This window comes from Vicugna pacos, chromosome 10, assembly GCF_048564905.1.
Source record: "Vicugna pacos chromosome 10, VicPac4, whole genome shotgun sequence".
NCBI lineage: Eukaryota > Metazoa > Chordata > Mammalia > Artiodactyla > Camelidae > Vicugna > Vicugna pacos.
The window spans coordinates 29,905,537-29,929,385 of NC_132996.1; the positions used below are offsets into that span (position 1 = coordinate 29,905,537).

General features: G+C 41.9%; 2 protein-coding genes and 1 pseudogene across 2 annotated transcripts; 1 reads left to right on the forward strand and 2 right to left on the reverse strand.

Annotated features, from left to right (window-relative positions):
• Positions 1–788: 788 nt before the first annotated feature.
• Positions 789–1,727, reverse strand: LOC102538844 (olfactory receptor 51I2-like). Its single transcript, XM_006219933.2, has one exon. It carries the CDS (start codon positions 1,725–1,727, stop codon positions 789–791), a length of 939 nt encoding a protein of 312 aa, XP_006219995.2.
• Positions 1,728–10,107: 8,380 nt separating this feature from the next.
• On the reverse strand, positions 10,108–21,763 carry LOC102531935 (olfactory receptor 51I2-like; annotated as a pseudogene).
• Positions 21,764–22,736: 973 nt separating this feature from the next.
• Positions 22,737–23,693, forward strand: OR52D1 (olfactory receptor family 52 subfamily D member 1). Its single transcript, XM_006203434.2, has one exon. The coding sequence runs from the start codon at positions 22,737–22,739 to the stop codon at positions 23,691–23,693; it is 957 nt and encodes a 318-aa protein (XP_006203496.2).
• The last annotated feature ends 156 nt before the right edge of the window (positions 23,694–23,849 follow it).

The following is a 23,849-nucleotide window of genomic DNA, read 5'->3' on the forward strand; positions in this document are numbered from 1 at the left end:
GGAATGGTTTCGGCTATTAAATATTGTTTTCCTTGGGACGTGTTTGAGTGGTGGGCAGATAAGGGCGGCAGAGAGGAACCTGGAATTTTTTCTAGATGTCAGCCTCTATCAGTTTTCCTGGGTCATACTTGTTTATACATCTTACGGCAAATTCTGACAGCACATCAAATTTCACTTTGTGAAGTTAAAACAACTCATTAAATTTTGAGAACGATGATGGTAGTGGAAGCAAGAACAGCAGCTGTAATGTTAATAGTGATATCAGTTAGGCAGGATTTGTAGTGGTTGGGGACAGATACTGGAGACAGACTAGTGTTGAATCTCCTCTGGGTCACAGATTATCTGTATTACTCTGAACAGTTTACTTAACTCTCTGTACCTTGTAAGATTGTTACAAAGGTTAAGTGTATTCATGCAAAAATAATTTCAAACAAAATCTGGAACTTTTAAGGACTCCATATATTAATTAGCATTATATTAGTAACTTTTATTATAATAGGAAATGATTCCTAGCTTACATTAATCCCCTTTGTAAGGTTTTGTCTAGTCACTCAATTTCCTCTAAAAGTTATCTTTCTATAAATGCCACTGTTTCCTGAATGGACTGATCACTTGTTTTGTGCTATAAGTTTTGCAGCTCCATTCCTGATCTTTTAATTTTCCTTCAGTATAAAAGTCCATGTTATTCTTTATGATGATATGATGATGATGATGATGATGACAACGATGACCCCATGGATGACAGCCTATGGCTACAGTAACCAACAGATTATAAGCCAAATGTGAAGTCACATTTTGATGCGATGAAACATGCGGACAATGGCTCGGCGGATCTCCTTGGTCTTGACGCTATAAATGAGAGGGTTGAGCACAGGAGGTACAAAGAGGTAGACATTGGACAAGAGGACATGTATGTAGCGTGGGGCATTTTTCCCAAAGCGGTGCACTGTGGAGACCCCGATCATTGGCACATAAAACGCAAGTACAGCCAAGATATGTGACACACATGTGTTGAGAGCTTTGAGGCGTTCTTCACAAGAAGCGATGGCCATGACCGAGCGCAGAATGAGCACATAGGAGAGGAAGATACATAAGAGGTCCATGCCAAAGGTGGATATGAGAACAAAGAGTCCATAGATGCTGTTGATAGTGATATCAGCACAGGCCAGCTTTATTATGTCCGGGTGAAGGCAGTAAGAGTGGGAAAGGACATTGGATCTGCAGGTAGGCAGCCTCTTAAAGAGAAAGGGGAGAGGAAAGAGGATGACGAAGCTCCGAGCAATCACCACTAAACCCATTCCAGCAATGACTTCGTTGGTGAGCACAGTCGCATAGCGCAAGGGGTCACAAATGGCCACGTAGCGGTCAAAGCTCATGGCCAGCAGAATGCCTGACTCCATCATGGAGAAGGAATGGATGAGAAACATCTGGATGAGACAGGCATGGAAATCAATGTTGCGGGCATTGAGGCAGAAGGTCCTGAGCACGGTAGGCAGTGTGGCCATGGACATGGCCACATCACTGAAGGACAGCAGGGACAGGAAGTAGTACATGGGCTCGTGCAGGCTGGGCTCCACTCGCACCGCCTGCAGGATCACTGCGTTGCCCCCGAGAGCCACGGCATACATCACACAGAGGGGACCGGCTAGCCAGATCTGAGAACTCTCCAGACCGGGAATGCCAGTCAGGAGGAAGAAAGCAGGGTGAGTGACGTTGAACAATCCCATGACAAGAGAAAGCCAGAGAGCTTTTCAGGGTCAGACCTTCTGACTGAGAGATTTGTGAGAATTGCACTTACTGGAGGAGAGGGAACCAGGGAGTAAAAGACACAGCAGGAGGTGTCTACACAGTTTGAGCTGATGCACTCGTGAAATCACTGGTTCGGGGACACTGCAAGCAAACTTCTTTTCTTTGTGTTTTATGGTCATCAAGGCATGGGCTGGGCTATTGTTTTCTGGAATATTTTATGGCCTGGGCTCTGTTTTATGGAAAAAGGAAGATATTGATAAATGCTTAAACATATCAATTAGTCACCAAGAAAAAACTTTAACAATATTGTCCACAATTTTAACTGCTTTACAAGCATCACTGAATGCAAATATGTTAACTACAAATCAGAGATCGTTTTTATAGGACACTTAGAGTTTGAATGGAAGTAAGTTAATTACAATTCATAGATAGTTATTATAAAAGGACACTATGAGTTTGAGCCATCAATAACTATTGAAAATTTAAAAATTTCCCCTGAAAATGTCATTTAATTCAGTGGTGTCAGTGATTAATGAAAGTATTCCCCAGAGCTGGTTTGAATGATCATGTGTGTACACTCAGGATGCAGAAGGCGCAGTGGGACTTGGAGAGAACTGACCCCCTCTGGACATCAGCCTTTCATTGGAAGAGTTGCTACAAAAAAAAAAAATTTATTTAATTGTGCAAAGGCACAAGCCACCCCTGTTTTTGGAAAAAAAAAATGATTTCTCCCTTAAATCTGCTCTAGGTACACTAACATTCAGCCTGTGGGAGAGCATTGTTCCAGATAGAGATTTTCACACCCGTACACGTCATACGGACTCTCAAAATATACACAATTCACACAGACACAGTCACGTACCTTCACGACAGCCTCATGCTGGATCCCATTCATACGCTTTGTAAAAGCACTCACCCACATCTCTTTCTGTCTCACAAACTTACTTTTATTATACAATTATGTGTTTGGCACTCCCTCTTGACTTTTGTACACTTCAACACGCACATGTCCTGTCCTGCTCGTACTCTCAGTCCACACTGACATATATGCCGCATTCACACCTGCATAACACTCAAGTGCACACATAGGTTTGTGTCCTCACAAAGCAAACACTTCCACCTGCATGTTCATAGACTCCTACCTGCTCACAGCTACTAACCCGCTCACCCACACAGACACTCCTTCCACCCTCACGTGTTGCATTTACTCAGTTTTTCTTACTGTGGCACGTCTATATTACTTACCCAATTCTAGAGGCCAACCCACAGCTACTTCCCTCTGAGAGTGATGATGTTTTTCGTTCCCCTATCATTCTCCTATTTTTGAAACTCTTCCATGTTGACTCCTTGATGATGGACGGAGGTTGAGAAGGCAAAAAGCTTTTCACCTGGCAGATGTGTTTCAGGCTTATAAAGCACCCTTCTCTGTGGTGGGGAGGGAACCCCAGAAATATGTACCACTGTTATCCTTTTCCCTTCCTCTTTAACCTCTGTCAGAGCAAGGCCAGAGCATGATCTCAGAGTCCTTCCTGATGGGAATGGCAGAGGAAGGGGCCCTGGGAACCTTAGGTACCTGAAGGCCACAGAGATGCTGCAATGCTTTGTCATGCAACATCAACACTCTGGGAAAGACTCCTGGACTTTCTCCATCAATATAGAACTCAGACCTTCTCCAGATTTGTAAAAAGGTAGTGGCCACTTGTCTGAGTTGGACTGATTACACCCCTTCTGGTCCTACAGTTCGGTCTGTGCAGGCACGTCTCCCCTTCAGAACTGTGATTCCTTGGGATCCAGGACTCCAAAGTTCTCCATCTCTTGTTTTTCCCACCTGACTACAATTCCTTCTTACACAGCTTCATGGAAGGTAAGGAGCAGAAACAGGTGAGGACTGAGCTAATGTAAAGGAAATAGGAAGAAAAGGGAAAAGGAAACAGGCTTCAGTGAAACCAGGATTCTGTGAAGGGCAGAGCCAAAGGCATTCTGGGTATGGCTATCTACACCTTAGTATTCATGGCAAAAAGGCTGCCCGACAGTCCCAGGATCATATCCTTTATCATATCTGGCAGCCACTAAACTTGGCGGTTGTCTAGATGCAAGTGAAGAAAAGAATGCAGTGAGAGAAAACCAGTGCTTATGGAGCATGTGCTATGTGCCAAACACTCTGCACGGACCTTTACAACCATCTACTTTTTAAATCCTCGACAGAAGTGGAAACTAAGGCTCACTGAGGAGAGCTTGCCTCCCAGAGTAGATCAAGGAGCTGATAAACCTCAATGTAAATAAAGATACATAAGACTCTCTAAAAAAGGATATGAAGACCCCACTGAGGTCTGAGAGGCATCACAAAGATGCTGGAAAGGACATGGATAAAGAAAATAGAGGTGTATGTGTCTGGATGGAGATTTCTCAGATATCCTTGAAGAGAGAGGGTGGCTAAAGGCAGATTCATGTGGTGAAAATGATGTAAAAAGTACCTGCATTCAATGCTGGACTCAATTTCTTCTGACCCCACAACCCAGAGCCTTTCTTTAACTGAAGCCTTATAGGAACCAGGATGGTGTAGGGGAACAGGTACTGGCCTGGGAATCTAATGTCCTGTGATTTAACCGTGCTCTGGCATGTCCTGGCTGTGTGAGCTTCAGCAAATCTGTTTCTCTTTCTACACCTCAATGTCTTCTTTTTTATAACTATCTCTATGGAAATTTTAGAATATCCTTTATGGCTTTGATGTTCTTTTATTTTCCTCGTTAATTTTTGGTCAAGCAAAGAAAAGCTGTGACGATTTGCCAGCGATGCTAAGGACAACAAAAACAAGGTAGAGATGGGACTGGAAGTGTGTATAGAAAGGGTCTTCTAAGAGCCATAGTATTGGGGGCTTTTTTTTTTTTGAAGGGGTAATTAGGTTTGTTTGTTTGTTTATTAAATAGAGGTACTAGGGATTGAACCCAGGACCGCATGCTTGCCAAACACGCACTCTACTACTGAGCTATACCTCCCCCTAAAAGCCATAGTTGTTAATCTACATCATGGATTATAAAAAAATCTAGAAATGCTTATCTATCCATGTTCATCTAAAGTTTATAACTAGCTGATTTCTCCTACTTTTATAATCTCCTGGGTGACTTTTATGTATTGTTTCTCAGAATTCATAAGGTAAGACCATGTGAGCTGGCTCTGCTGTTAGAGTAGTGAAACTGGTAGTAACCACTTTGCTCCTGGATTTCTGAACTTTTCTTGTACTCAGAGTCCTGCTTTCCTCTCTGAACTTGCAACAATGTTAGTGAGTCAGAGAAACATGGATCCCAAGGAAGCTGACTCTGGAAAGGGGGCAATCTAGAGAATACAGTGAATTACCCAGAGTCACACAATCAGATAGTGCCATGGCAAGAACCACGAGTCCACGGAACTTTCCACCTGCTCTGCCCACTCAGCTCAGATGCTTCTATCTGATAACCACCACTCAGTCTCTCCCTCTGCACCTCACCCTGCCCCTTCCCCAGTTTAACCCTTTCTTGAGACAGGCTTCAGGACAGTCTGCTAGCTCACCCCGACTGGGTTTCAGAACTCACCAGAAGACAGACAGATGAGAGACACCAGCAGAACTACACTTCCTTCTCTCTGCTTGCAACAGTGTGTTCACACTTCCCACTATTATGTTTCACTCTAAGCCCCTGGAGAGAGAGCAAAGAGTGATGCTGACTTCATGTGTGAAAACACAGCAGGAAGGCTCTAGTCTCCTGAGGTTTTCCATGACTACTGAGAATAAAGCACATTCTCTTAGCTGAAAAAAAACTCAGCAACCTGCCAGAGCATTTCTCTACCCAATGCAAGACACCATCTGGTGGCCGCTGGGCAGGCATGTAAGAGAGGAGCTCGTTACCTTCTAAGCAATCCCAGCATTTTGTCATCTGTTCACCTAGTATGACAAATAAGGGATAATGAGAATATAAGTTTACTTTTCTTACTCCTTTAAATGTACTGAAAGGATTAGTTCTTTCCTTACCCTTGGATGAGAACTCAGTTCCCTATGGTTCTGGTCACATTCAGAAAATAAAACATCCTCTGGTGACTATTAGACTGCTCAGCCTCTTGGGACAGTCACCCTTTCCAGGGTTCAGAGGCACAGCCTTTCGTCTTCTCCCATCCTTCACTTGCTAAGCATGTTCTCTGGCTCCTCCTCCCCCGAGAAGCCACAAGGGCAAGGGGAAGATTCATAGTTGATTATGGTTCAGTTAGCTGCTGTCATGTGTCCCAGGCATGTTAAGTGTTTAGAGCTGACTCTTTCTTTCATTGGGTGCTTTCCTTGATGAATGAAGAGCTTTCTCCCCATCTTTTCCTTCTCCACTTGGTTTAAACTAATATATGGTTGCCTTTGATTCCATCCACAAGCCAGGCCCCCTTTGTAAAACCATACATTCTTCTGGCCGAGATCTCAGACAACAGCACGCTGTAACATGTAGCCCACCCAGGAAATGGTTGCAACAAATGCCCTACCGCAAAACAGGACTAGGCTCCCATTCAGTCCTGCTATGAGAACAGCAAGGGAGCTTTTATCGCTCTATCCAGATTTTCAGGCACATGTAAGGAGGCATTCTGCTATGCCTCGCTTTCCCCAAACCTCAGGGGACGTTTGTTTCCTGAGCGGAATTCTTGAGGATCCTCTCTTTTGCTTCAAGGAAAGTGCCGTGTAACTCCCTGTCCCATTCTTGGGTGTGAGGTGAGGCCTCACTCTTTCCAGTGGTTCTCTTCAGGAACCTCTATTTACATCCTGGAATTCATAACTCCTTGAGTCTGTAATTGGGGCAGGATTTCTCAGCCTCAGTGCTGTTAACTTTTTGGGAGGGATAGTTCTTTGTTGTAATGTGATGTCTTGTGCATTGTAAGATATTTAGCAGCATCTCTGGTCTTAACCTAATAGATGCTCTACCCCATTTTTGACAACTAAAAATGTTTCTAGACTTTGCCAAATGTCCCCTGAGGGACAAAATCACCCCTGGTTGAGAACTACTGAATTCAGGGGAGTTTACAAGTCAGGTAACCAGTTCTATGAAAATGAATTCACAATTTCCCCATGGTTGTCCATTAAGAATATAATATCCATTGTCTTCATGTATTAGCTATGTTAAGATATGCACAAGCCATTTAAAAATTCTGTTCCACATGCAAAACATCTCAAACAGATTAGAATTTTTCTTCTCAAAAGGCCATTTTCTGAACTCAGTTAAGCAATTTTGTATTTGTCTATTCTCTGTTATCAAGTCATTCCCTCTGCAAGGATTGAGCTGTGGCGTGTACACAAGACCCTTCACTGCTCCTCTTCTGAATGATCTCTCTGCACTCCAAGACTTATAATATTTGTTTCTGTCTTTCTGAACCTCTTGCAGATTCTCAAACAAATATGCCATTTCACTTAATCACAACTCTGCAAGGTCCTAGAAAAGATCAATAGAGAATATAATATAAGCATTTATTAGGCTAGGAATCTTCCACAGGGCAATTTAAGCTGGAAGATAGTAGATAAGGAGCCAGCCAGATGAAGGGAAGAACCTCCAAGACTTGGGTAACAGCATTTGTGAAGGCCACATGGAAGGAATCAACCTTGAATATTCAAGAGACTGAAAGATCATTAAAGTTGCAACAAAAAGAACAAAGGGGAAATGGCTCAAGATAAAGTTTGAAAGAAGGGAGTTGTCATATCACATAGGGTCCTCTGGGCCATATAGAAGGTTGGACTTGATGGTAATGGAAATGGAAATAATATAATGAAATTGTCCTTAATGCATTTCTGTAATTTGCAGAGTGGATTGGGTTAGGGTTGAATAACATAGGGAAATCAATAAAGGCTGCTGTAATGATCTAAGGTTGACATGTTGATATTTTGATGAGAGAGTAACTGGGAATGGGAAGAAGTCACACCAGTTTAATGCAAATATGTTGAGTTAAGCTGTGCATAAATAAAAGATCACTGCACAAAACAGTGCTAGAAATTTCTTTCAGTGTTCAGAAGTACTCACTTTCCAGCTCTTGGTTAGTTATGGACCTCTGGGGCATGGGCATACACATGCACAACCTGTTTATAGTGACTGAGTTATAGATAAATTTATTCAGGAGGCAAAAAAAAATTATAAGCTCTTATTTTCCTAATAGAGAAAAAAATTCATTATATATACATATGTATGTATTGATGGATGGATGGATGTGTATGTTTTTGAGTATGTCTGGTAGTTTTTGAGCATGTCCTAACTATTTTTTTGAGGATGTCTGGCTATGTTAATGAGACTGAAGGGTACAAAGATGAGTAAGACAGGCTTGCTGCCCATGAATTGCTTGGAGTCTAGTTGAGAATTCAAACTGCCCAAAGCAACTTATATGATTAAGGTACATTCCAAGTACAATGAGGACACAAAGCAGATGTGGAACAGTTCTATTTGGGGTTCAAGAAAACCTTAGACAAAACATTTCTTTAGACCATGGCTGATGCACGTGATCTTTTGAAGCTAAACATTGGATTTTACATTGATTCTGCTGAATACAAGCACTGAGTAAATAAGCAAAGCATATTATCATATAATTTTCAGAACAATTTATTTACTCTTCGAAATAAACATATGAGATAGCTGAATCAGAGATCCCATGTTACAGTTGAGGAAATTAAGACTGAATTCAGTCCACTCACTCAAGGGTCACCTCTTTGGATGGGGTAAGTAACCTTATAGGAGTAATCATTTCACAGTGTCTGTGCGTAACAAGTCATCATGTTCACCTTAAACTTACACAAAGTTATATATCATTTACAACTCAATGAAGCTGGGAGAATAAAAGAACAAAGGGGAAAAAATGCCACCTCTAATTTGCATTTCTCTCTATAGAGGAGTTATGGGCACCGAGGGAGAAGAAATGTTCCCTGATACGAGATTCTGATTCAAGGAAATCAGTCATTAGTTCAAATGCTCATTTATTAATTTGTTCACTCCTGATTTCCTTCTGTTACCACTTACTATGGATTACTCATCCAGGCTCTCACTAATTCTTTCATATTGCTCTCATCATCAGCCACGCTTTGAACGGAGGAGGAACAGCACGTCCGAGGTGGATGGACAAAGTGTTTGACAAGGTTGCGGCTTTAGGGAGCTCAGATTCCACGAGGGGAGGGCAGATAGACATGAAAGAGTGAAGGGAGGTCACAGGAGAGGTATAAACCAAGGGCTGCTGAGTTCAGCTGGGGTTGGCAGGTCCAAGTGCCTACATATTTCAGGGCCTCCTGTGTGAAAAGAACGTGCCAAGAATCCTGAAGTCTAGTTCTGACTGCTTTAGTATCGTAGCTGTTGTATGAGTCAGTGTTCTTGAGATAAACAGAGCTAGTAGAATACGTGTACAGAAAGATTTCTTAAATTTATTATAAAGAACTGGCTGTCACAATTATGGAGACTCAGGAGTCCAGACGCAGGAGAGCCAATGGTACAGTTACTGTCCGAGTCTGAAGCCCCGAAAACCAGGAGAGCCAGCGGTGAAAGCTGCAGTCCCAATCTGGAGGGTCTCCAAAGGCAGGAGAGTTCTCATATCCAGCTCTAAGATGATCAGACAGAGATTTCTTTCTTAGGCACTCAGCTTTTTATTCTATTCAGCAATTCAGTGGATTGGATGAAGCCCACTCACACCGGGGAGGACAGTATGCCTTACTCAGTTTATCCATTCAAATGTTAGTCTCATCCGGAACTACCCTCACAGACATACCCAGAAATAGCGTTTAGCCAAATATCCAGATGCCTTGAGGCTCAGTCAAGTTGACCCATTAAATTAAGCATTACAGTTATCAGACTCTAAAACTCAACTTTTCAAGCAGCAAGGTAAGAAGGGCTTTGGATCCTCACTGCCTCCAAAACCGATCACCCAAGCTAAACTTGCATGTGATAATGCTGTGATTCCCAGCCTGTAATTACTCCATCTGTGCCGCTGTCTTTTTCAGAATTGTGCAAGCCCGTAACCAGAAGCCCCAGCCTTGTTACCAAGTGTCTTGAAGTTTGTTCCCTGGTCCTCTTGGAAAAACCTCCTAACCCTGTAGTAATATTTGTCATTCTCTCGGTTACTCTTTTTTTTTTTTTTTTAACATTTTTTATTGATTTATTCTCTTGGTTACTCTTGAAAAGAGATAATTTTTCTGTCTCTAGAGAACATTGACATGGTTGATTTTTGGATGAAACCCAGGATGGTCCTGGCAGGTGCTGGCCCATATACTAGACTAAATGATCCTTTCACAAAAAGCGTAACACTGACACCCAGTGATCCTTTCCTCCTCTGGTGTCCGGATGGTTCTTCCTCCAACACAAATCTTCCAGGGCTGCCAGATCTACCAAAGAGTCAGGACATAACCCTGCAGAGCATCTTGAGAAATCTGCGGCAAATCTCCTTTGTCTTAATGGAATAGATAATAGGGTTGAGCATGGGAGGCACAAAGAGGTAGATTATAGACATGAGGATATGGACAGCATGGGGCAGGCCAGCTCCAAAGCGATGCACAAGGGACACACTCACCATAGGCACATGGAAGATGAGCACAGCTAGAATATGGGACACACACACATTGAGTGTCTTGAGGCACTCCCCTCGGGAGGCGATGGCTAGCACTCATCGAAAGATGAACACATAGGAGATGAAACTGAGTGCAGAGTCCAGGCCGAAGGTGACTAGCACAATGGACAACCCATAGTGGCTATTAAGGGAGACATCAGAGCATACCAGCCTAATCATATCTGCATGAAGACAGTAGGCGTGGGAGAGAATGTTCTGGGGGCGACAGAAGGGCAGTCTGCAGCAGCAGCGGTAAGACCAGGATGAGAGCAAAGCTTCGGAGGACAGCACTCAGGCCCATCGCCCCGACGCGGGCGTTAGTGAGCACGGAGGCATAGCGCAGTGGGTTGCAGATGGCCACGTAGCGATCGAAGCTCATAGCCAGAAGGATGCCAGACCCTGTCCAAGCAAAGAGGTGGATGAAAAACATTTGGGCCAAGCAGGCATTAAAGGCAATCACTCGGGCATGGAAGCAGAGGGCAGCTGATAAATTATGGTGCAGACAAGCAAAAGCTTAAGAAAACTTGAGAAAGGAAAACTGTAACATTGAAGACATTCTATTCATTACCTTATTTTTCCTATGAGTGGTTAAAAAAGCAGCATTCTTTAATTTCCATAACAGACCATTGTTTTCCTTCTCACAGACTTTCAAACTCAACAAGAGTAGATGATGAGAAATGTTACCTTTACATCAGACCAAATGAGGTTGTGAGAAAGGCTGATAAGAGTCATCAATGCATTTTACATCTTTCCCTTTGGTCTCTTGCACTGCGGAGTTTCAGAAACAACCATCCGAGGAAGGAGCTACGTTTAGGAATATTGCTCAGTATTTCTGTGGCGCATCCAAGACCCTCCCAGAGCCTGGGCTGAGTGGCTTTGCCTACTAGTTTTGGAATTTGTTAGATCCCTTCTGCCTTTCATGAATCATTCCTAATGTTTCAGTTTAATTACCCACTACTGAGTACTTTATTATTTTATGTGTTCCTTGGGGGGAAAATGTTTTTCTGCCAGAAAATTTTCAGTTTATATCAATGAACAATCAGATGGGAAATCAGAGAGAAATTCTCTACCAGAGGGATACGTGTTTTGGACAACAGATTCCGCGAACTACTGTTGAAGGATGGAGATGCTGAGTAAGGGCACTGGGTTTGAAGAGGCAGAAAGGAGGAATCGGATAAGCCCTGGGAAACCCGTCCAACGTAATGAGCTCTGATTAGTACTGCACAAAGGAACTGACACTGAGGGTTTTAGAGGAGACTGTCTTAAGGAGACAATGCCCCCCCAACTTCTTGAGCACCCCACCCTTGAGTTTCATTTCATCATGTCACATATTCCACTATAAGGAAGTCTAAAATTGTCTTAACTAAAAGCCGGCTGCCACAGAATCCGGCCACTTTTAGTGTGAAGGAAAAGCTGTGCTGGTCTAACAAGATAACTCACAAATCTAAGTATTGGAATACTGATCTGAGTTCTGCTAGACTAACTTGTAAATCTAGGTTAATTAGTGTTGGTTTGCTGTTCATGTTTTTTGCTAGCAAGCTGGGTTTTCAAAGATACATATCTAGCTTTGGAATGTTGGTTTGCTGCCTCCCCGCCTCCACTTTTGTGATGATGATGCTGCTAAAGTGTTCCATGCCTATTGGCCGAATACCCCAAGCTTGTACTTTACCCTATAAGACCTCATGTGCACGTCTTGGAGGTGCTCAGAGCTTCGGAGCAGAAGCCCCTCTGAGCCCGCCGGCGTAATACATCTGAGTACTCCAACCCTCCGAGTGGTGCTTGTTTCTTGACTGGCCGGTCGTTTCCGTAACATTAGTACCTCTTTCCTGTCCTCATTAGAGATGATGCTTGAGTTCAGCTGAGTGTTCTTTTCTATTCCTTAATAATTTTTCTCCATGTTCATGCCAAGCAAAAAGTGGGAGCAAAGGATGGAGAGAGAAGTGAAAAGTCAGAGGGAGAAAGATCAAAGGGCAGCAGGAAAGGCAGAGAGTGGGAAAGAGACAGAGAAAAAGAGATAAAGAATATAGAAGAAACAATATAAAAATGGGAAGGGAAAGGGAATGCAGATCCAAGAAGGGATTTTAAAAAGACAGTGGCTGGAACATTGAACCTGGAGAGGGAGAAGGAAGAGAAGACAAATAAGAAGACAGAGGAACAGCTACAAGGAGGTGCCCCAGCCTGACCCAGGTGCTCCAGGACGATGGGGCTGTGTTTCCCCCAAGCTAGGCAAGGCTGTAGCAGACCCCACACACATCGCGTTGCGCAGAAGCTGCCTCTCAGGCTCTGAGCAGTGGAGGGGCTTGTGGCAAGCCGTAATATCTCCCAGCTAAACCCTGTTGGGAACAGGCTCCTTGCAGTGGGGTCCCAGTGGACACCTCTTGCTATATTCCCATGGGTGTTTCAGACTTGTCTGCAAAGGCCAAGGCAACACAATTGTAACCCAGCAGGACACTACGGGAACTTCCTGGGGCACACTCCTTCCCATGTCCTCTGCCTGCTCTTGTTTCTGGAAAAGCCGTAGTCTCCCAGGCCTCCCCGGAGTCACAAAGGCCTGGCTCAAGAATTAATGATTGAAAGTGAGACAGGAAGGGGGCAGGGCACAGCCATTCAAGGAATGCTACAGCAATTAACATCAAAATGGTGAAAGATTCAACCCCCAGGAGGCCTTGAGGCTCAAGATGGTGGTAGATCTGACTTCTAGCAGATCTTCGGCTTCATTATATGCCACTGTAATATATTAACATGGTGACTAACATGCCCACAGGCACCATGGCAGTCCTAAAAGGCTAGCCACAAAAGGTCAAAGAGGGAAATGGCTAACTTTCTGGGAATCCCAGCCCCTTCCCCAGACTAGTTAGACTGGTCCTTCCACTTATTAGCATATGAAGCCACTGAGCCCATAGAAACTGGTAACTGGGTGCCTCAGTGCCTTGCGGCCACAGCCCCCTCTCTCTCCCTCTTCGGAGCGGCCGACACTCTGTCAATGGAATGTGTACCTACTTTTAATCTGAGCACCCAACCCCCACACCTTGTGGCCTTTCTCTTGCCTTTCAATGAATCTCTCTGAATAAATCTACCTGTACTCAACTGTGGCTCACTCTTTCCTGCGCGAAGCCAAGGACCCACACTTGGCGGGGCACGTCCCACGGGCTCAGCCGGAGCCTGTGACACGGCCCTTCTCACGCCCCACATCAGTTTTTCCTGCATCAAAAGGATATGAACATGTAGTGACCAAAGTAGCAGTTGGGCCAGGAGAACTGGTACCAATTTAAACAGTAGATCAATTGTATGGTGGTCACAGAATCTTTAGCTTCTCCCTGAAATACACAGATAACAGTATCTGATGCACATTTCCTGAGTCATTTTGCAGATACTAAAATCCCTATCAAATGGAGGAAGTTAACCACTGAATGACTATGAGCACATAGCCCCAGACCTACAGGAGGCCGAGGATTGATAATGTTAATCCCTGTGACATTGCTCTATCAGAGGATTGTGCTCAAGCTGATCACAAATCCTGCAACTCCCCTTCCTCATCTTGCCTTTAAAAGTGCTTTCTTGAAACCCATAGGAGAGGTAGGGTTTTTGCTCTTTAGCTGCCCCAGATTCCTTGTCCTGTGCCTTACACTAAATGCTGCAATTTCCAATGCCACCACCAGGTGTCAGTAGACACCAGTAGATTGACTTACTGTGCGTGGGCCAGGGTACCCAAGTTTGATTCAGTAACACCTCTTCCCCCTTAGCTGAGCAGGGCTTATCTGCCTCCACTCCGAGTCCTCATGGCACCTTATCAATGGGTCCCAAGGAACCTCTGGCAGGTGAGGAGTGTGAGTGCCAATAATATAACTCACTCCTCCTGACCTTCAGCTTTAGGGTTTCTTTTTCCCAAGCCGAGTCCCCACTCCAGGGCTCTCTTCTTATGGAAACTTCAGAAGCTGGGATGTAGGGTTGGTTAGAGTTATAGGTGATAGAAAATACAATAATCATCAATGATGCTCAGTGTTTGCAATGTTCCTTTGACTCCGCTAAGAATTTCATGTGCTTTGTCTTTTTCAATCCTAACAAACAAATTTGGAGAGAAATATTATCTTCCCATTGTACAAATGAGAAAAAATGAGTTCCTCAGGAGGTCAAATTAAGTTTGAATTTATAGTACCACTAAGTAGCAGAGCCGTATTCAAACACAGATCACTCATTTATTCACTTAACATTTTCAGAAAACCTAATATGAAATTTTATCCAGTAAAAACCCTGGAACAAATGGCATCTACATATTCATTGTTATCATTTCTATCTTTTTTTTTTCCTGTTTATCCTTTTTTCCCCAATATAATTTATAATTGATTGTCTCTCTGCTTTTGCCTCTGTTTGCAAACTCCCTCAAAAATAAACAGAGAAAACTAAAAAAGGAAAAAAATAAAAGAAGCTAAATCAATTTCTTCCATTCTTATGACTGTAAATGTCTGGCTTTCCCACAGGGCTGAGACCTGGAATACAAGCCCTGGCCCCTTCCTCCGTGCCCCTCACCCAGACCCAGGCTTTGCGTCTGCTTTATGTGTGGTGTCACATGGATAAATGGGTCCCAGGCAGTTAAACTTTTAAGTTTCAATGATTACATGATTTTATAATTTTATTAAATTTTACCATTAAAATATAATTCATATACCGTAAAATTCAGTTTTAAGTGTTCAATTCAGTGGGGTTTTTTTCAGCATATTTACAGTTGTGCAACTGTCACCAACATATAATTCCAGAACATTGCTGTCCCTCAAAGATGAAAGTCTGTTATCATTAGCATTCACTCTCCATTCTCATTCACCCCTGGCAAGAACTAACTTGTTTTCTGTTTTTTTAGACTTGTCTATTCTGAACATTTCATATATATAATAATAAAATATGTGGGGTTTTGTGGCTGGTTTATTTCACTTGCAAAATGTTTTCAAGGTGCATTTTATATCAGTACTTCATTCCTGATATAATATTCTGCTGTATGAATATACCATATTTTGTTTATTAATTAGTTGATGGCTATTTGTACTGTTCTCATTCTTTGACTATTAGGAATAATGCTTCTTTTAATATTTGTATATAAGCTTCTGCGTGAAAATACGTTTTTAGTTCTTTAACATATATACCTAGTAGTAAAATTGCTGACTCATTGGTAACCCTATGTATAACTTTGAAGAAAAGCCAAACTGTTGTCCTAAATGGCTTCACCAATTTACTTTTCCACCAGCAACGTATGAGGATTCCACCTTCTCTACATTTTTACTAACATTTGTTATTTTCTGTTTGTGTGTGTGTGTGTTTTATTAATTTCGTTTTTGTTTATAGCCTTCCTAATATGTATGGAGCAGTATCTCTCTTTTTTTCTTGAAGTATAGTCAGTTTACAATGTGTCAATTTCTGGTGTACAGCATAATGTGTCAGTCATATGGGGGAGCACAAACTTGGATTAACAAACTTTGATATTGTAACAATTAATTTTGCTAAATTCTATTCTCAATCTGACATAAGCATATGGAATTGTGCAATCAAACTTAACGTCTTACGTCTAAATTGTATCTGCCCTTTTTACTATTGCGTAAAGAAAAATGTGTAAGAGCTCAAGCGTTAATCTCTCAGTTAAGTCGTCACCTTATCTGTGGAATTTAGTTTAGTTGCTTTAAAGCTGCTTTAAAGCTAGCAGAAGGCTGCTACGACCCGTCTCCTTGCCGTAAGAAGCAGAGACATGCTTTGCCTGCTTGCTTGGCTTGAGCTCATGCGTTAAGGGCTGCTTGTGCTATGGAAAGCCATCACTCTCACCTGCTCTAACCAGCAGGACGTACTTCGCTTATCTACGGCGTAGGTGGCTAGAGTGGAGCTGCTGGCACTCACAGAAGGCTGAGACTTAGCCCTTAGCTGGGAACAGCGAGGCTGCTTCGCTTGCTCAGGTTACCTTTGATCATTTAACAAGAAGTCTTGTGGTGGCCGGACTTTGTTACCGATTTTTTAAATCCAGTTCCTGAAACAGGGACACTGCAACCCTCTTGATGAGTACTCTAGGCTTTATGGAGACTTTGTGCCTTTCAAAAGAACAGTTTATGACTTCTGCCTGTTTTGTGTATTCGCTAAGCTTAGCCATCGGTGTTAGTTGCCCTTTATCCTTGGTTATTTATTATCGATTGTTAAGCCCCCCGGCCTTTGAAAATTTTAACCTTTCCCGTATCATGAAATTAAGATTTATGTTCTTGTTTTTCACAAAAACCGTTCGTCTGCAACTTTGTTGATTTGTGTCTGAGCACATGTGCCTTGCCCCCTGCCCTTTACACAAATTCCGATGACGTATCTACCTTTTGATTATTCTCAATAAAAATGAGGGTCTTGGAGGAGTTCGGGGAGTTGACCTCCGGCTCCCTCTCACTCTCTTGACTTGATAAAGTCTTGAGTAATTTCGTTCTTCCACAGTGGGACTTTTCTGGACAAAACCCACAGTCATACATGTACATACCTATATTCCTTTTCATATTATTTTTCATTACAGGTTAATACAAGATATTAAATATAGTTGCCTGTGCTATCCAGAAGAAACTTTCTGTTTATCTATTTTGTATGTAATAGTATCTGCAAATCCTGAACTCTCAATTTATTCCTTTCCCCCCCATTTTCCCCCTGGTAACCATACGCTTATTTTCTATGTCTGTGAATCTGTTTCTTTTTTGTAAATAAGTTCATTTGTGTCATTTATTTTATTTTATTTTTTAGATTTCACCTATAAGTGACATTATATTTGTTTTTTCTCTTTCCGGCTTACGTCACTTAGAATGACATTCTCCAGGTCCATTTATGTTGCTGCAAATGGCATTATTTTATGATTTTTTATGTGTGAGTAGTATTCCATTGTATAAATATACCACAGCTTCTTTAACCAGTCATCTGCCGATGGGCATTTATGTTGTTTCCACGTCTTGGGTATTGTATATAGTGCTGCTGTGAACACTGGGGTGCATGTGTATTTTAGAATTATTGTTTTTCTCTGGACATATGCCCAGGAGCAGGACTGCTGGATCATATGGTAAGTTTATTTTTAGTTTCTTAAGGAATTGCCATACTGTTTTCCATAGTGGCCATACCAAACTACATTCCCACCAACAGTGTAGGAAGGTTCCCTGTTCATACCCTCTCCAGCATTGTTTGTGGACTTTTTAATGATGGCCATCCTGACTGGTGTGAGGTGATATCTCACTGTAGTTTTGATTTGCAGTTCTCTGATAATTGAGCATTTGTTCGCGTGCCTATTGGAGATTTCTCTGTCTTCACTGGAGAATTGCTTGTTTAGGTTTTCTGCTTATTTTTTTGGATTGGGTTGTTTGTTTTTTGTTGTTGTTAAGTTGTATGAGCTATTTGCATATTCTGAAAATTAAGCCCTTGTCAGTTGCATCATTTGCAAATATTTTCTTCCATTCTGAATATTGTCTTTTTGTTTTGCTTCTGGTTTCCTTTGCTGCGCAAAAACTTATAAGTTTAATTAGGTCCCATTTGTTTGTTTTTGCTTTTATTTCTAGTACCTGAGTAGACTGCTGTAGGAGAACATTGCTCATATTTATGTCAGCAAATGTCTTGCCTATGGTTTCTTCTAGGAGGTTTATTGTGTCTTGTCTTAAGTTTAAGTCTCAGACCCATTTTGAGTTTACTTTTGTGTGTGGTGTGAGGAGTGCTCTAACTTCATTGATTCACCTGCAGCTGTCCAGCTTTCCCAACACCACTTGCTGAAGAGACTGTCATTTCTCCATTGTATATTCTTGCCTCCTTTGTTGAAGATTAATTGACCATAAATCTGTGGATTTATTTCTGGGCTGTCTATTCTGTTCCATTGATCCATATGTCTATTACTGTGATAATTCCATGTTGTTTTGATTACTGAAGCTCTGTAGTATTGTCTGAAGTCTAGAGGGTTATTCCTTCAGCTTTGTTCTTTTTCTTCAATATTGCTTTGGCAATTCTGGGTCTTTTGTGCTTATAGACAAAATTTAGAATTATTTGTTCTAGTTCTGTGAAAAATGTCCTCGGTAATTTGATAGGGATTGCATTAAACCTATAGATTGCTTTGGGTAATATGGCCATTTTAACAATTGTAATTTTTCTAATCCAAGAGCATAGGTTATCTTTCCATTTCTTTAAGTCATCTTTAGTTTCCTTAATCAATGTTTTGTAGGTCTCACATATGTCTTTAAGCTCCTTGGTCAAGTTTATTCCTTTTTTTTTTCAATATTTTTTGATGCAAGTTTTAAAGACATTGTTTCTTTCCTTTCCTTTCCTGATATTTCATTGTTAGAGTAAAGAAATGCAACTGATTTCTGTATGTTAATCTTGTGTCTTGCTACCTTGCATATTCTGTTATAAGCTCTAGTAGTTTTTGTGTGGAGCCTCTAGTGTTTTCTACATATAGTATCATGTCATCCATGTATAGTGAAAATTTTACCTCTTCTCTTCCAATTTGGATCGCTCTCTCTCTCTTTTTCTTTTTTTTTTTTACATTTTTTTTTATTGAGTTACAGTCACTTTACAATGTTGTGTCAAATTCCAGTGTAGAGCACAATTTTTCAGTTATACATGAACATACATATATTCATTGTCACATTTTTTTTCGGTGTGAGTTACCGTAAGATCTTGCATATATTTCCCTGTGCTATACAGTATAATCTTGTTTATCTATTCTACATTTTGAAATCCCAGTCTGTCCCTTCCCACCCCCTGGCCCCTTGGCAACCACAAGGGGGTTTGTATTCTATTTCTATGAGTCTGTTTCTGTTTTGTATTTATGTTTTGTTTTTTTTTTTAGATTCCACATACGAGTGATCTCATATGGTATTTTTCTTTCTCTTTCTGGCTTACTTCACTCAGAATGACATTCTCCAGGAACATCCACATTGCTGCAAATGGCCTTATGTTCTTGGTTTTTATGACTGAGTAGTATTCCATTGTATAAATATACCACATCTTCTTTATCCAGTCACCTGTTGATGGACATTTAGGCTGCTTCCATGTCTTGGCTATTGCAAATAGTGCTGCTATGAACATTGGGGTGCAGGTGTCATTTTGAAGTAGGGTTCCTTCTGGATATACGCCCAGGAGTGGGATTCCTGGGTCATGGATCTCTTTTATTTCTTCTTCTTGTCTGATTACTATGGCTAGGACTTCCAATACTATGTTGAATAGAAGTGGTGAGAGTGAATGGAGTGGTATCTCATAGGAATTTGGATTTGCATTTCCCAAATGACTAGTGAAGTTGAACATCTGTTTGTGTGTGTGTTTATTGGCCACTTGTATATCTTTTTTGTAGGAATTTCTGCTCAAACCATTTGTCCAGTTTTAATTGATTTGTATTTTTGTTGTTGAGTTATAAGATTTCTTTATATATGTTAGATATAAAATTCTTAACAGATATATGATTTGCAAATATTTTCTTCCATTCTGCAGGTGTCTATTCACTTTCTTGACACTGTCCTTGGAAGGGCAAAAGTATATTTTTGTCAAGTCCAATTTGCCTGTTTTTTCTTTGGTCACTTGTGCTTTTGGTGTGTCATATCATAAAACCATTGTCTAATACAGAGACACAAAGATTTATATTTAAGTTTTTTTTAAGATGTTATAGATTCATCTTACATTTTAGATGTTTGATACATTTTGAGTTAATTTTGTTATTTAGTTTGAGAGAAGGGTCCAACATCAGTCTTTTGCATGTGCATATCCAATTATCTCTGTTTCTATGACATCCCTAGAGCAGGCCCCCTGGGTTTTCACACCTGAGTGTCACAGAGAATTAATAACCACATTTACCTAGCCCATTGACCTGAGGACGCTGGAGGCTGGAGCTAAGCTGAAGACACTCAATGAGCACACAAAAGTGAGACTACATCAGGCATCTCAGATTACACACTCAGACCTTACTATCCTTTAAATCACAACCATACAATCTGCACAAAAAAGACTTCCATATCTCTTAACAACCATTACATTCAGGTACACATCACCTGCACAACCTGCTGTTCCACCACACACTCTCCCGTAGAGCCTCACACTGGTATGTGACACTCATCACAGAGCCCCAACCTTGGTGCACTCAACTTGTGGATGGATGTGAATCATACAGGTATGTCCTTGAAATTGTATTTCCCAAAAATACTTGTTCAGAGAAAGAACTCGAAGTTGAATTATTGAAGTCTAGATCTTAGAGGGAGACCTCAAAAACTTAACCATCATAGTGACCGAGAAACAAGGCTGAGTGAGACAAATTTGGGAAGATTCCCCTATTCCACCCAGACTGGGGCTGCAGTACAATGTCTTCTTTCCTGTGATTTCCCCTGGAGAGCAGTCCTGCTTATACATAATCCTTCTGGTCCTCACATCCACAGATGCTCACAGAGTAGCAGCTTCCTTACAATGGCCTTTTGAAATTGTTCTTTGTGGGTAAAGAGGGAAAGAGACGATGGGAGTAACCCCAAGGTCTCCACCACACAGCTGCTTTCCTTTAGTCACTGGGGCCGTCTGTGAAAGTCTCCGAGCAGTAAGAAGGGCTTTCCACTTCATCTGGCTCTTTGGAGTCCAGGTAATCAGTAATGGTATTGAAGCAGTACGTATTAGTATTAGAGTGCCTCAAAAAAGAAAGATAGGAACTAAAGTATTGCCCATATAAATGGATGGTTAAATGAGAGGAGAACACCAAACTTTAAATTAGGAGCTCTGAGACCTAATTTCAGTTCTGACATTAACATGCTTTGTGATCTAGATGACAACAGTTCATTTCTATGAACTTGGATCTCCTTTTGCTAAGACAGAGATAGAATAATTGCTCTACCCTGTATCGCTCCAATATGTACTATGGGACCAAGAGCTTGTAAAAATGGGGAGAACATTAGTTTTGGTGTCCAAACTTTTTAATCCCACATACTTTACTCTTTCTCACCCACTTAAAGAGTAAGCCAGGTGTTTCCATTTTCAATTTATAAAAAAGAAAAGGTCGTGAGACGTATCCAATGCTAAATAGTGAATAGGTAGAAAATCTGAGATGAGTATTTCAGGATTTTTTTTTTATAAATTGAGAGTTCACAGAGAAGGGAAGGGATATTCTCAAGGTCGTACAACACTTTTGAGACAGACTCAGAAGTAACGTTCAGGGTCCCAGTGTTCCCACAAAGGACTCTTTAAGGTAAACAATGCTACTGAGAGAAGAAGTATATAATACTAGCACTCTGCAACGGAAAAAAGTCTTCTCTCTTCCAGGATGGCTACTGTTGGCGAACTCTAAGACACTCCACTCCCTCCTCAATCTGCCTCTATCTGCACTTGACATTCTGATCTGGCCATTACATGCAACCGTTATACCAGTGGGAATGTAGGACTTCGAGCTGGCTTTGCCATAGCTGGGAGTGCTGCCTCCCCAGCTCCCCAGCTCCCCAGCTAGCATGTCTAATGCCTCTCTTGCGTTCTTCCACTGTACCCACAGGTGTGCTCTAAATACTGCAGATACTCAGTGATGGGGTATTTGAGTGTGCTCAGGCTGCCTAGCCTCCTTACAGGCACTCCAGGTGAGATACAGAAACAAGCCGTGTGGTGTACATTTAGGCAGTAACCTTACAAATGTAGACTAAGTAAATAAAACATTGCAGCATTAAGGCATAAGGCAGTGCTATGTTACTAAGGGTTATCAGGATTGAGTCTTTCAGTGAATGTTGGTCAAACTTTCTAGGTACAGCCACAGTCATGTTGTGTGGAGATTGCAATTGTATAAAGACAGCTTAATAGGATTTTGAAAAACAGTGGATGAATGAAAACTATAAAGACTACTAAGAACTAAATTAGAGAGGAAAGGCAGAGACACTTGTTCAGATGTTTAAAAACTAGAGAGAAAAAAATAAGTGAACAGTGGCTTCTTGGGCAAATGGAATAGCATAAACTAAAAAAAGAGTCACAAAATTTCATTAGCTGTATGCAGACAAAAGACACGTGAATGAGGTGCAGAGTGTGGTGAGAGATGAGCCTGGAAGAGTTAGACTGGGCAAATGCTTCAGTTCTTAGCTTGGTGCTTGAAACACAGAACTCAAAACACGAATTCTGAGTAAAAGAAATGGCAGATGGAAAAACGGATCATATGTGGTAATCTTTTAAATTTCTTTTTTTGAATTTTATTTTTTAAATTAAAGATACTTAAACAATTTTTAAAGGTTACTTTCCACTTAATGGTTATTACAAAATATTGTCAGTGTTGTAAAATACATCCTTGAGATCTTTTAAGATTATTAAGTTAATAACAATAAAAATCTTTCTTAGAAGATGATTTCACAGAAAGGTCATCATTTTGTGTGAATGAACCAATCTCTCCTGTTACAGGACAGAAGTACCATCACCCCTCGGACAGGGCCCTCTATTTGCTATCCAGAATGCCAGTTTCCAACAGCAGTGATGGCAGTCTCCCAGACACTCTCCTCCTGACGGGGATCCCAGGGCTGGAGTGGGCACGCGTCTGGATCTCCATCCCCTTCTGTGCCATGTATTTGGTAGCGCTGGCTGGGAATGCCACCCTCACCTTGGTCATAGTGACAGACAGTGCCCTTCACGCACCCATGTACCTCTTCCTTTGCCTTCTCTCACTCACCGACCTGGCTCTCAGCTCCACCACTATGCCCAAGACGTTGGCCATTTTGTGGCTCCAATCTGGTGAGATTTCCTTTGGAGGATGCCTGGCCCAGATGTTTTGTGTCCATTCTATCTATGCTCTAGAGTCCTCGGTTCTTCTTGCCATGGCCTTTGATCGCTATGTGGCTATCTGCAACCCCCTGAGATACACAACCATCCTCAGCCATGCCGTCATAGGCAGAATTGGCCTTGTTGGGGTGTTCCGGAGTGTGGCCATTGTCTCTCCCTTCATCTTCTTGTTGAGGCGACTGCCCTACTGTCAGCACCGTGCCATGGCGCACACGTACTGTGAGCACATGGGCATTGCTCGACTGGCCTGTGCCAACATCACTGTCAATATTGTCTATGGGCTGACTGTGGCCCTTCTGGCCATGGGTTTAGATTCTATTCTCATTGCTCTCTCCTATGGCTTTATCCTCCGTGCTGTTTTTCGTCTTCCATCCCGAGATGCCCAGTGCAAGGCTCTAAGCACTTGTGGCTCACACCTCGGGGTCATCCTGGTCTTCTACATTCCTGCCTTCTTCTCCTTCCTCACCCACCGTTTTGGGCAACACCGAGTCCCCAGGCATGTGCACATCTTTCTGGCTAACCTCTATGTGCTGGTGCCTCCTGTGCTCAACCCCATCATCTATGGGGCGAGGACCAAGGAGATTCGGAATCGACTTTCAAGACTGCTTCACTTGGGGAAGATTTCAATATGAATTCTGAGCAGAGACTGGAGATAAGAAAAGTAAATGTGTATGGTAGCTATCTGGATGCGTTTTCACGGATGGAGACCTCTGATACGAGAGGAATATGTTGTATGGGAGGAAGGATAAGAAAAGGTCAGATGAGCTGGAGGTATCAACAATCACACT